This window comes from Triplophysa rosa, linkage group LG2, assembly GCF_024868665.1.
Source record: "Triplophysa rosa linkage group LG2, Trosa_1v2, whole genome shotgun sequence".
Classification (NCBI taxonomy): domain Eukaryota; kingdom Metazoa; phylum Chordata; class Actinopteri; order Cypriniformes; family Nemacheilidae; genus Triplophysa; species Triplophysa rosa.
In genome coordinates this window covers 33,019,959-33,034,335 of record NC_079891.1, presented here as the reverse complement: position 1 = coordinate 33,034,335, position 14,377 = coordinate 33,019,959, and the positions used below count along the sequence as shown (strand labels likewise).

At 37.0% G+C, this 14,377-nt stretch overlaps 1 protein-coding gene across 2 annotated transcripts in view; it reads left to right on the top strand.

The window, feature by feature from the left end:
• ksr2 (kinase suppressor of ras 2) overlaps nucleotides 1-14,377 on the top strand; it is an 80,618-nt gene that overhangs the window by 54,753 nt on the left and 11,488 nt on the right. For both annotated transcript variants that reach the window (XM_057350529.1, XM_057350526.1), the window contains exons 12-18: nucleotides 185-353; nucleotides 1,256-1,297; nucleotides 2,657-2,723; nucleotides 3,854-3,902; nucleotides 5,619-5,986; nucleotides 10,780-10,876; nucleotides 11,147-11,280. In XM_057350529.1, coding sequence (XP_057206512.1) covers nucleotides 185-353; nucleotides 1,256-1,297; nucleotides 2,657-2,723; nucleotides 3,854-3,902; nucleotides 5,619-5,986; nucleotides 10,780-10,876; nucleotides 11,147-11,280 — 926 coding nt within the window. The remainder of the gene's footprint in view (nucleotides 1-184; nucleotides 354-1,255; nucleotides 1,298-2,656; nucleotides 2,724-3,853; nucleotides 3,903-5,618; nucleotides 5,987-10,779; nucleotides 10,877-11,146; nucleotides 11,281-14,377) is intronic.

The following is a 14,377-nucleotide window of genomic DNA, read 5'->3' as shown; positions in this document are numbered from 1 at the left end:
AGTTCAGGCCAGGGGGCTGATGGGAGATCAGGTCTAAACCCCACCGCTGGTTTGTAATAAATCATTAACGAACAGCGCGCACGGAAGTGTATTTATGTCTGACCACAGCGGTATCAAACATTGAGTTTCATGAGCGATTTCATGCCTTATGAAGTCTTTCTTTCTTTCTCTCTTGCTTCTGCAGGACCACATCCCCGTACCGTACCAGCCTGACTCCAGCAGTAACCCCTCCTCGACCACCTCCTCCACCCCATCGTCCCCGGCACCCCCCCTGCCTCCCAGCGCGACTCCCCCCTCTCCCATGCACCCGTCCCCACAGAGCGCCAGACAGCAAAAACAGTCCAACCTTACAGGTGCCAATCCACGACATTACTTTCTCATTCAGTCTGTAATGTGATTCATTCAGTGATTCGTTTATATTTTAAATAGAAGTCATAAAATGTGCTTAGCTGCGATCCGTAACTTTCGACTTTCTATCGGAATTTCTTTTCAGGGGTTGAAAAACAACTGACATTTCCTAAGAAATAATTCATAATTAATGACAGCTTAATTTATAAATCAATATTTAAGCTTACAACTGTGAATCAGGGTGAAAGGAGGAGACCATTTTCGACACAGATTTTTGATGTAAAGAATTAAAAAAATGTTTTATTTATAACCTAAAAAAGTTACAAATTGTAGCTTAAAGTACTTTAGGTTCCAAAAGTCTGAGACCAGTTTTGAATTTTTCAAATGTAATGCTTTAAGTAGCAAATTATAAGCATTACAATTTAAGTAAAAAGTTTCATTGAAAAAATTATATTTTAGAAATGTTTTTATATTTTTGTTTTTATATTTGTTTCTTATTCGAAGTGGCTTTGATCCCAGCATGAATTGAGAATCTTTTGAAGAGCATAATTTGTTCTTCAATAAAAACATTACAATCTATTTGTAAATAAATTTGAAATTTGTTTACTGTCCTAGAAATGATAGAGAAGATTTACTTAAAAAGAATACAACTTTTATAACAAATTTTTTTTTATAAAAATTGTTTCTTAAATGATTCTTTATAATCAAAATCTGCGAACTTTCCGTTTATATTCCACTTGAGATCAAACTTTGAAGCAGACTTTTGGACTCTATATCCTACTAGTGAATATGCTTTTGGCATATGCTTGTTTTTGATGAACTCTGGAAATTTTACAGAGAGCAATATCACAGAGCAATATTGAGGCGTTATTGAATTCTGTCTTCTTTCCTCCTATGCCCCGCTCAGCATCTCATTACTACAAATACAAGCAGCAGTTCATCTTCCCCGGTAAGTGCGTCATAATTGGTCATTACCCCTACCCATAATGCCGTGCGAACTTTTTTTGATGTCAGTTTTTATGCCATGTTTTCTCCGAGGCGCAACAAACCCCCCCACCCCCCACCACCCTCTCTCTCGCTCTCGTTCTATCTTCTCTTCTCTTAACCAGCAGTGTTCTCTAATGATGGTTCTTTTAAAGGCAAGGTCGCCTGTGCCTCTCTGACAAATAAATGCTGATAAGTGCCTGTATTCTGCGGGTGGCCGTCAGCTCTCTACATGTTTTTGATGAACGGATGGAGGGAGGAAAGCCATAAAGTGTCGCAAGCTTGATAGTTTAGAATAAGGGCTGATGAAACCAAATTTGCCGGTTCGTTCTTATGAAAGGTTAATGCAGGTGAGCTGCGAAGATCATTAGCACCATCGCGCCTTCCAGTTTTGTCCGTCAGGGCTGTCCATTTTGAATAAAAAGTGTTTGCTGTTGAAACATGGTGAAGCCATGGCGTTATTAAGAGGTTTGTGTAATGAGAAATCAAAGTTTCCTTGATGTTTTGAAGGAGTTTTTATAGTTTAACTTTTAGAACTCAAAACTTCTCTAGTCCAAACGTCTTAAACACTAGAAGAATTAACGATCAAAGTAAAAAAGAGGCTTTTAGACCTCAACACATAGCCTCATATAACTTATTTACAATCTTAAAGGTATAGGAGACTTTAAAGGGCTTATAATGGTTATAGAAACTAAATTAATACTGACAAACTTAGTTATGCATAGAGAAAGTAAATAAAAATGGAAAACAATCATTAAATCATGATTTTCAACATTTGTGTAGTAGACCGGTATAATGGCACATTGAGTAAAAATATGTTGGATTAACATAAATGTACATTGGTTGCCCATATTAAAGTTATGTTTACTCCACATCATGTATTTATAAATAAAAAGAATACATTTATTTATCTAATTCAATTCTTTCATTTATTTTTGTTAAACAAACATGATTTTTACATGTTAAAGTGTCATATTTTGATTTAAGTTTACGTTTCTCTTCACAAAATTACTTTTCAAATGCAGTCTTACGCAAAGCATGCTGGGAAATGTAAATCCTCTGCCCAGTTCCAACCTAAATGAATGGGAATGAAGTTAGATGACTGAACATGAAAAAATCATGCTGTGACATTTTTTTCATTGTGTTGAATTAACTTGTTTAAATTAAGTAAGTTGGACAAGTAGCAACATTCATTTTTCTTCAGTGCAGTCGTTTCCCTGAATGTTTCCAAATGATGATGAATTACATTTTGTATTCATCTACAAAAATAGATTCATTCTCTTTCTGTTCTTTGCCTTCCTGACTTCACCCTTTTTCTTTGTAGATGTGGCCCCCGAGGTCCCCAGCAGGACCCCTCAGGTCATTCTGCACCCTGTTCTGTCTGAACCCGGGTGAGTTGGTGTAAAGTTGATTTTAAAGAGGATCACAGGTGTGCGTTTCATTGGCTCCTTTACATCTGCTTTAAATGTGACTGTTAATCTATTTCATTACATATTTTCTAATCTTCATTTGATTGAAGAAGCTGAATATTTCTATTATGTAACATTTCTGTGCTTTATGGCGCAGGTCAAATGCAGTCTATGGCGGTATTATTCTCTTCTGTGTCACTTTTAAAGACATGTCAAAAGCATTCAGCATTGTTGACTGATATCACAGCATAGAGGATACAAGTCTGTCTGAAATGTTATGTTTGGAAACGGTGTCTTGCGTCTATTTAGGGCAGATGTGAGCATTTTAGATCATGGAATTATTGGAGCAAACACATTTGTGGTGTGATGCGACTCGACCAAAGGAAGAACGGGGCTTGACTTCACGCTACAGTGATGATATCAGCCACATCACAAGCGCATGTTTCGGAAAAACCCAAAGAGCCGTAAAGAGACTTGCTTTCTTTAAATAACTTAATCGAGATCGGATAACTACAAAAGATCTAAAAACATGCACGTGAAGTCACAAAATACGCAAACTTGTAAGTGTTGCAGAGCTGTACGGTACGGTACAACAGACTGACAGATCCTTTGTGCGTTGTCGTCACACATTTTTCAACCCAAATGAGGCGTGTTAAGAAACCACAGACATGTAAAAAGCATGGCTAGTTTTATATAAAGCTAGACGCAGGATCTTTTCTCTTGTGTGGGTGAGGATAATTACACGTTAGATGGACACCACTGCTCTTTCCTGCCTCTTAAGGTCATGGAATAGTTTTATTTCTTGTATCAAACGGCTTGAGTCTGCCCTGAGCTAAAAACCAGTCACAGAAAGTCTTCTTTACTCCATTTGCCCAATATTACTTAGAATTCAGTCGCTTCGGTTTCATTTTTATTGAATACATATTGCCTTAGAAAGTAGTCGTCTATGAAGGCAGGACAGAGCTTGTACTAAATGAAAACATCTTCTGTACAAATGAATTTCTAATATCAGATTCTATTAGATGGAGTAAAGTCAAACATTTTATTTGAATTAATCGAAAGTCAAACGTTTATTCTGCTGTGGTGAACTCATTGTCTTAATCTTCACACAGTACCAAAGTAAGTCCTCTGCTACAGATCGAGGTCGAGCCAACGTCTGATGTGAGTCACTCTCTTTCTATCTATCTATCTATCTATCTATCTATCTATCTATCTATCTATCTATCTATCTATCTATCTATCTATCTATCTATCTATCTATCTATCTATCTATCTATCTATCTATCTATCTATCTATCTATCTATCTATCTATCTATCTATCTATCTATCTATCTATCTATCCATTCATCCATCCATCTCTCTGTCTATCCATCCATCCATGTCTGTTTGTCTGTCTCTCTGTCCGTCTGTCTGCCTATCTGAAGATTCATCTCTCTGTGTATCCATCCATCTATGCATTTATCCCTATGTCTATTTGTTATATTCATCCATCCATCCATCCATCCATCCATCCATCCATTTCCGTCTTTCTGTCTGTCTGTCTGTCTATTTCTCTGTTCTTTCTATCTCTGTCTATCCATCTATCTATATGAATGTCTGTCTGTCTTCAACGATCCATCCATCCATCCATCCATCTGTCTATGCATTTATCTCTCTGTCTATTTGTTGTATTCATCCATCCATTCATCCATCTCTGTCTTCCACCTGTCTGTCTATTTCTCTGTTCTTTCTATCTCTGTCTATCCACCTATCTCTGTGTCTGTCTGTCTATCCATCTAAAGATTCAGTGCTTTGATTGTCCATCCAAGCATCAGTCCATCTATCTGTCTTGTCCACCCATCCATCCATCCATCCATCCATATTTTTCTTTGTCTGTCTGTTTCTCTGCCTGTCTGTCTGTTTATCCATCTCTCTCTCAACCTTTCTATTGCTGCATCTATCTCTCCATCCATCCATATCTATCTGCCTGTCTGTATGCCCATCTATCCAGCCATCCATCTCTGTCTTCCGTCTGTCTGTCTATTTCTCTGTTCTTTCTATCTCTGTCTATCCACCTAGCTCTGTGTCAGTCTGTCTATCCATCTAAAGATTCAGTGCTTTGATTGTCCATCCAAGCATCGGTCCATCTATCTGTCTTGTCCACCCATCCATCCATCTTTTTCTTTGTCTGTCTGTTTCTCTGCTTGTCTGTCTGTTTATCCATCTCTCTCTCAACCTTTCTATTGCTGTCTATGCATCTATCTCTCCATCCATCCATATCTATCTGTCTGTCTGTCTGTATGCCCATCTATCCAGCCATCCATCTCTGTCTTCCATCTGTCTGTCTATTTCTCTGTTCTTTCTATCTCTGTCTATCCATCTATCTATATGAATGTCTGTCTGTCTTCAACGATCCATCCATCCATCCATCCATCCATCCATCCATCCATCCATCCATCCATCCATCCATCCATCCATCCATCCATCCATCCATCCATCCATCCATCCATCCATCCATCCATCCATCCATCCATCCATCCATCCATCCATCCATCCATCCATCCATCCATCCATCCATCCATCCATCCATCCATCCATCCATCCATCCATCCATCCATCCATCCATCCATCCATCCATCCATCCATCCATCCATCCATCCATCCATCCATCCATCCATCCATCCATCCATCCATCCATCCATCCATCCATCCATCCATCCATCCATCCATCCTATCCATTCATCCTTCATCCTTTATCCATGTCTTTCATTATTTGTCTGTCTGTCTATCTCATCTTTTACTGCTGTTTTAATCACTTCATAATTAACATAATTTTATTCTCCATGAATCACCACTGAGATCCACACATACATTTTGATTTGCTCTTTCTTATCTAGAACGAGGAAGGCAACGATGAGGCTGAGGGCTCAGCAGACGAGTTTGAGGAGATGAATCTCTCCCTTCTGTCCGCGCGCAACTTCCCACGCAAGGCCAGCCAGACCAGCATCTTCCTGCAGGAGTGGGACATTCCCATGGAGCAGCTGGAGATCGGAGAGCTGATCGGCAAAGGCCGCTTCGGACAGGTGTACCACGGACGCTGGCACGGCGAGGTGGCCATACGGCTAATCGACATTGAAAGAGACAATGAAGAACAGCTGAAAGCCTTTAAGAGAGAGGTGATGGCGTACAGAAACACGCGGCACGAGAACGTGGTCCTGTTCATGGGCGCGTGTATGAGACCGCCTCATCTGGCCATCATCACCAGGTAATTCAAAACAGTGTCGTTTAATTTTTCACCCAAAAATTAAAAGCTCTATCTTCATTTTCTAACTCTCATGTCATTTCAAACCTGTTTGACTTTCTTACCACTGAGCACAAAAGAAGATGATTCCATAAATCCCAAGGTTCAGTGAATTCAGTATAATGGAAGTACATCGAGACTCAAGCAAGAGAGTAAATGTCTTTTTTCCATGTCATGCTGACAGAACAGTCATTTTTCCGTGAACTGTTCCTTTAGGTAAAATAAAGGAGGTGCTAAATTTCCAAGCTTAGCTGTAAGGTCCTTGCACATTTCAGTCGCTTTGAATTGAGCTACTGACCAAGAAAATCAAGTTAAAACTCATCTTCAGTGAATTAAAATAAAGATGTTTTAACATAATGAACACATTTTTATAGTACAACTGTTGGACTTTAAAGGCAGTCCTGCATGTTCAAAAATTTGAAGAGACAATTTGCTCAAAAGTAATATAAGGTTTTATTATCAGATGTAAAAAGGTAACAAAGCTTTGGGTTGTCAGATGATCTCCTCACTCCACCACAAGCCAACAACAGCCAACAACAACCCAAAATATTCAAAACACCCATATTTATAAAGTATGTGACGTCGTTCTATCTTCTGACTCCGCCTTTGCCTTTTAAGGAGTGTTGTTCTCTTTCCACCAATCACCATACGCCACGTTTATCTGCTTAGTTCCTGAAAAATAAAACCTTCTCAAAACATACATCCTGTGGTCAGTCGCTAGTATTGAGGAATGTTCTCCAGGGACACCCTCCCCCAAGGAGTGGTCTCCTAAAAACAGTCTCCTGTGGCCGAACAATATACCAACATTCCCAACATTCTTCCAGTAAAAAGAAAACACTCAATCATCTAATGTTTTTAATTATATAGCGTTGTTTCTTAATCCTATGATTCATTAAAACACATCACAACTCATGATTATACTTAAAACATATGTAGTGGATTAATTCATATTATTTCTTTTCTTTATAACTCTTTGTGTGTGTGTGTTTATCTAGATAATTTATGACTCCAACCCCCAACTTTCTCTGTTCTCCCTGCCTGCCACAGCAACCCCCCACTGAGCGAAACAGAAAGCACACGACAAAACCACACAGCCCAATGAAACAAATGAAAGAAAACACTTATTGATTATATTGATATTTAAATCATACTTTTATCTGAAAAATATTCCCACACAACTTGGAAGATTTTTGTAATGATTTGTAGGGTTTATGTTAAGTGAGCAGGCTAATCGCTATCGGTACGCTAAGCTAGTTGGCCAGCTAACTTGCAAAGTGTAAACTAAACACACAAAACAAAAATTAGAAATGTGAAATTCCAAAATCTAAAGCTTTGGATATATATATGACATCTGTTTCCAAAAAACAATAGCAATTTTAATGGATTTAATGGTTATAATGGGAATGGTATTGGTTTTAATAAAAATTATAATGGTGTTTATTGGTATGTGATGGATTCTATTGGTGGGACATTTGGGTCCCTGCTGAAAAAATCAATAGAATGCCCAAAACACACTACAAAAAGGCATTTTGTAATGGTTTTAATGGAAAAAGCTAATGGTTCATAATGGTATTTTAGTGTAAACCATTAGAATTTCTGTAATGGTTTCTGTTGGGGTTCTATTGTTTTTTTCAGCAGGGCAATTGGCATGGGAACCATAGAACACCATTAAATATTGGAATAATGCCCAAAACACACTACAAAAAGGAATTTTTAATAGAAAAAGCTAATGGTTCATAATGGTATTTGAATGTAATTTTTCTAATTTCCAATCAGGCACTGAATAGGGCACTAATTAAAAGTTCTTTCAGCCAATATAATTGGTTCAGGATTTTACAGGCAACTGAATCTGTCACGAAACCGACTCATGATTTTGTGTAGATCTTTGTGAATGTCTGGATAAATCTGCTGAGTTTTCTGTTCAGTTTTGTGTACGCAGATTCCGTGTGGTCCTGCTGATAACATTATCATAAACCTCATGATGCAATATTTTTATTATTATACTTTTCTGTATAATTTCCAATCATCTCAGTGTATCTGTAGTTGACTGGCTTTTTGGCCGTGACCTCATAGCTCGCATTAGTCGTTGCTTTCAACCTAATTTGAACAATTTTGTCAAGTCTGAAGAGAAATGCGAAGGAAAGTGGCTGAATGTGTTCACATGTCAGAGTTCTCAGAAGGCATGTCAATCATTACGGGAATACGGGAGAGCGGGGTGAAAAAACAGACGCTTCTTCACATCCTGAGCAGGAGATGGCCAGTGTTATTTCCTTCTTCCTGCTACACAAATGACTGTTTGCTGTTTGTTTGTCTGTAAACAGATGTTGGGCTGCTTGGTGTAAAATACCAAGATGCACGATAAAACATTTGGTCTTTTTTTATAAACTAAATATCTGTTATTGTTTCTTATTATATTGAGAATCTATGAATCTGTTTTCTAATACTTTTTTTGTATTACATGTATAAAATATATTATTTATATATTATTTATTATTTTACACATATTAACATGCTATCGCACCAACATTTAGGGTCACTTAAGTGCATTTTTCTCACGATCTTAAACAATTTATATGCTTGAATGTTTGAAATGATAAATTATACATAAATTATATATAATCATTTCAACATATTAATTTATCAAAATTAAAATGAATTTTTAACTTGAACCGAATAATGATCTCTGCAAATGTGATGATAAACATAACATTGATTCAATGTTACATACTGTATATGTTATTTTATAGTTTTGCTAAATTTTTCTGCTAAGTTGTCTGTTATTCTCAAATGTGAAAAACAAGGTTATTTTAGTTTACTAAAATTAAAACTTAGAAACTGTTTCTGTTCATTGAAATCAAATAAAATATTGAACAATAAATATTGTAAAAACTTAAACTAAATGAAAAATGTATTATATTTTATTATTGTATATAATATAATTATATATATTAATAATATTAAACAAAAACTCAAATAAAAATAAATTAATCTTATATAGCAACATATAAAATAAACAAATACATTATAAAATGACAAAAGCATACCAAAATAACTAAAATCAAAAAGTGATATTGTGAATAGGTGAATAGTAAGTCTTAGTGAGATTTGTGCAATTTTAGTTGGAGTCTTTATTTATATATTTTTGTGTTTGTAAAGGACAAGAGGTAATGTTTTTTTAATAGTTTCTTATCATAGGTGAGCAGGCCCACACAGACCACACTCAGACGTAATTGCAGGAATATGAATCTTTTATAAAAGTAAATAGGGAAAACAACTATTGATTGTTTGTCTTGCATTGTTGCGAGTGATTATGCATTGATTGTTTTCCAAATCGCCCCCGCTGTGTCAAATAAATGTTTGGCTTTCCCTTATATTGAACACAAAATGTCAGAGCCCCTTGTTATTTGCAGTAATCTCTCCTTTTTGACATTATTACTGTTGCATGCGGGACATTTCCATACAGACTGTGTAAATACGAAGCTGTGTATTTGCATTCTGCCGGTGCGTCATCAGGCGTTTGAAGAGCCCCACACTGCAGAGGGCCAAAAGGCCAAAATGATGCAAAAAATGATCCTCGTACCCTGATGGCTCTATTAATGTGTATAAAGAGGAGAAAGAGGGCAGCCCGGGGAAAGACGCGAGCGTCTTCATCAGGTGTCTCAGCTGGAGATCAGTCGTTCTTCTCCTTCATGTGAAGATAAAGTTCACGGTGGTAAATCTGTATATTTTAATCAGACCAGCATTCTGACACACTTACATTGAAGTAGAAACATGAATCATCCGTGTCCTATACCGTACAGTCGGTGTAGGTTCTAGGTTCAAACTCTTCAAAGGCTGATTCATGAAGAAACTAAACACAGGGTGATGTGATCTAGTGGTTGAAAATTGCAGTTGGCAACCGAACAGGAGGGTTTGGGGCTGGGGGTGTCCTGTATACGTAGATTTACTGGAAATTACTTTGGATAAGTTGTAGTCATCAGTTCTTTTTTCAAATATAAGTTTTTGTTCTAATGGTGAAACCCTATCAAACTTTATAGACGCACAGATGAAACCATGTCCATCCCTGATTCCCAGAAGTCGTGTAGCACCTGCCAAAATCATTAAAACTTTTGTTTTCTTCATTACCTCCTTTATAATCTCCAGGCATAAGTTTGCTTTCATGTTTGTTGATAATATCTAATACTGTATGTAGGACCCTATTTTTTCCAAATGCCATTTTTTGGGATTCGTTTTTTACTATGCAAAAGTAATACTGTATAGTTTTACCCACATGAAAAAATACTAACTTAAACTAACTGTGGTAATGTAAACCAGTACATTTTTTGTTTGTCCTTTTGTTGTTAAGTCTACTTGAATTTAATTACTTTTTTATCGTTTTACCAGCACATTTCCTTTAATTTACTAAAGTAAATAATATAGTATACAACAGTTTTTTTCATGTGGGTGTGTCAATTTGTTCAAGTAAGCCGGACTTTTATTTTGAAGACTCACCACAAAGTCCTTTTCAATGCTTGTTTGACAGCAGCTTTTCCCAAATGAATCATTCTTGACGTTATTCATAGCGAAATTTGACATTTTTTTAGCTGTTCAGCATTTCTTTCTGGATAAGAAATACTAAATTTGCCAGATACCGTGCCATTCCGCGTTACACAACAAATTCCAATTTTATGCCTAGATTTTGCAATTCCGCCCGTGTTTTCTGCATCGCAGAGATCAAAGGACCCTAAATATGTGCTTTTATGTTTCTTCTCTTGTAGTTTGTGTAAGGGCAGGACCCTGTATTCAGTGGTGCGAGATGCAAAAGTCGTCCTCGATGTCAACAAGACCAGACAAATTGCGCAGGAGATGGTGAAGGTAAGACTAGCCAAGACTGTTACCAGATCCATCCATCATCTATATCGCTTATCCCTACTGGGGTCACGGAGAGCACTGGAGCCTATCCCAGCTATCTCATCCTGAGACAGAAAACATCCCCGGCACAGGTGCTCAGTTCATCAAAGGGCTGTTTACCAGATGTCATTTATAATAGATGTTCATATTGCAAAATATTCATTTAAAAACAAAGTTGAAAGTTAGAAAACGTTTACTTATGTAGTTACATAAAGCAGTGTTTTTGTGTTTTAGGGGATGGGTTATCTACATGCCAAAGGAATCCTTCACAAAGACATGAAGTCGAAGAATGTATTTTATGACAATGGGAAAGTTGTCATCACAGACTTTGGCCTGTTCACCATATCTGGCGTTTTACAAGCGGGCAGGTACGTCAATATTCACACGAATACGCACTTCTTAGATTGCCTCCTCCGCAAATGATACACTACTTTTCAAGGTTTAGGGTCACTTGACTGAATAGTTTCTTATGATCTAAAGCTTTCGATGTAAAGAAGTGGGCTTAAATGTTGTAGGCAGAAATATACTGTACTTGCTTGTGTAGAAGGTTTCAACAGCAACAAGTTCAACTTCCGGTAGACCTCCGCAAAGAAACAATAAATGTTAAGTAGTTGTAATTTAATACAATTAATATACAATAAAATATTAATATAAATTAATATATACATATAAATGAAATATTAAATAAATTATAACCAAACACAGACCGGAAATTAAATTCGGGCCAGGCACGTATATCCAATAAAACCTGTACTGCCGCTTCACATGTTGTAAAACACGTTTAACATATGTTTTTTAAGGAATAAATCATTTTTTGAGCAAGTACATAAAAACCTTTTTGCAAAACTAAAAGGTTCATCGGATGTTAAAGGTTAATTTAATTTTATTATTTTATCATAAATTATAAGAAATAATTGCATCTTTATTGTGAGTTGGTTGCAGTGCATTCTGGTATTGCCATCTCCACAAATGATACACTACTTTTCAAAAGTTTAGGGTCACTTGACTGAAATGTTTCTTATGATCTAAACCTTTCTATGAAAATAAATATGCTTAAACGTTGTAGACTGAAATTTACTGTACTATTAATTTATTAACATTTTATTTAGAAAAACATTTTTGAAATGGATGTCTTAGACCAAGTAATGAAGAAAAAGCAGCCAATAAGACCCCAAAATATAAGAACTCCTTCAATATTGTTTAGAACGCATCTCAAAGTGAGACCTCAAGTAGCTGCTTGATAAAGTTTCAAAAGAACATTTCTGCACATTTTAGACAACTTAAGATGCTAAAATGTAACATAGTTTGGGGTTATTTCAGTTTCAATGTTTACTATTCTAAAATGTGGAAAATATAATAAATAATGAGTAAGTGACCGTTAAACACTAGTGTACTGTACATACTGTACATTTTTGCCTATGTTGCCTTAAAATACTGTCTAGATAAGCAGCTCACTAGATTTGAGTATGTAGACTTCTATGGCGTTTATTCAGACCCAAAACTCGCGTGCATGAAAACCACACGCACGCTCGAGATTTAAGCGCGCAGAACAGTTCCACGAGCGTAAACATACCCTCGCAAGAGCGCATTTATGCTCCACGAGTGCGCAGAACAGTATCCGCACTCAGAAAAGAATCCTTGCAAGAGCGCTCGCAACTGCTCAACACTTGCTCGCTCGTCGAATTGACTTCTGAGACTTTGGAGGCGGGACAATGGCAGACTTCTCCGATCCTTTGATTGGTCACTTTTAACATGCACTCACCTACAGTCTCCGACCTGTATCTTACCCGTTGTACAGAAACGTTATCATTTGGCATAACACAATACTTTTTTCAGTTTTTAAACTTGGGTTACAGAGTTATGTATGCCCTTGGCTTTGGATCTACATATTTGGCATCTCAACAGGAAGTTAAAAATTGAATAGTTCGGTATGTGTATTCATAATTGCACTGGTATTGTTAATCATTTTCATGAAATTGTTATAAAATGAGCATTAATAAATGGCTACAAGAGTATATATTTTTAATTCTTTACTAATTTTATTAGATAACTCAAATTAAATGACTTTTTAAAATTCTATTATTATAGTATTTTTTTTAAATAGGTCATACATGAAATGTAAGTTTAACTATATTATATAGCATAATTTTTGTTGACGGATGTAAGAAATCAAAATGTCACTTAGCTAAGACAAGGTAATACACTAATCATTAGGTAAGACTGGTAGTAAGACAGGTAATCTGTAGGTGACTGCATGTATGTGAGTGCATGTTAAAAGTTACCAATCAAATGAGTGGAGACATCTGCCATTGTCCCGTCTCCAAAGTCTCAGAAGTCAACTCGACGAGCAAGCAAGTGTTGAGCAGTTGCGAGAGCATAGAGAGAATTGCGCGCACGCTCGTCAAAGCCTTTTGCACGCGGAGCAGAAATGCGCTCACACAAGGATTCTTTTCCGTGCGCCGGTTACTGTTCTGCGCGCTCGTGGAGCATAAATGCGCCCTCGTGAGGGTGTGTTTACGCCCATGGAACTGTTCTGCGCGCTAAAATCATGCTCGCGTGTGTGTGATTTTCATGCGCTTGAGTTTTGGGTCTGAATAAACGCCATAGACTTGTCCCTTAAATGATGAGAGTCTAATGTACATCTCATCACACTACAGAAATGAGTGTCCTTAAGTACCATTATGACTTTCATAACTGCGTATTAAAATCCAAAGCCTGTATTTACAGAGATTGAGCCAGAGAGCTAACTTCAGTTTCACCTTCAATGTTCTCATAGTTCTTAATAAACGTCTGATTCAGTGAATGTGAAGGTAGAAGCAGATGTTATCAGCATAGGAGCGCGGGGAGATCTCATTTAACAATGCAACTCCCAATTCTGCGGAAACGCCCTCTAGCAATATCATTCCAGCGGCGTGCGAAATTAAAAAAAGAGTTTGCCAAGAAAATTCTGTCGTTGTTTACACGCCCCCCCTCGTGACGAAATCTGTGACTTCTCTTATTCGGGGAACACAAAAGAAGATGTTTTTAAGAATGTACGAAGAGGCATTTGGCATCAATCCCATTAAAGCTGGTGTGAATTACTAGGATGCTTTTATTTTCCAAAATAAAAAAGTGTCATCCTTTACTCACCCTCATTTTGTTATGTCTTCGTTTGTGTTCCATAGAAAAATAAAAATGAAAACAGTAGGGTTCTGTTAGTGAATAAAGATTCATTTTTGGGTCTCTTTATTTGAGTGGGCTCTGCCCATAGGGTGAGCGTTTAATTCATGTTGTTTGTGCCATTTTTCAAGTAATGAATTCATTTCTGACTGTATGTGATGTGGAGCAGTCCTCTGCAGTCACTGATTTAGGATCAGCTTTCATAATCCAGATCTTCTGACGCTTCATGAGAAAAGCACGACATTTGTGGGATCTGTAGCTGAGGGGGAATCTGGATTTTACATCCCACTTGACTCTGTGGAAATC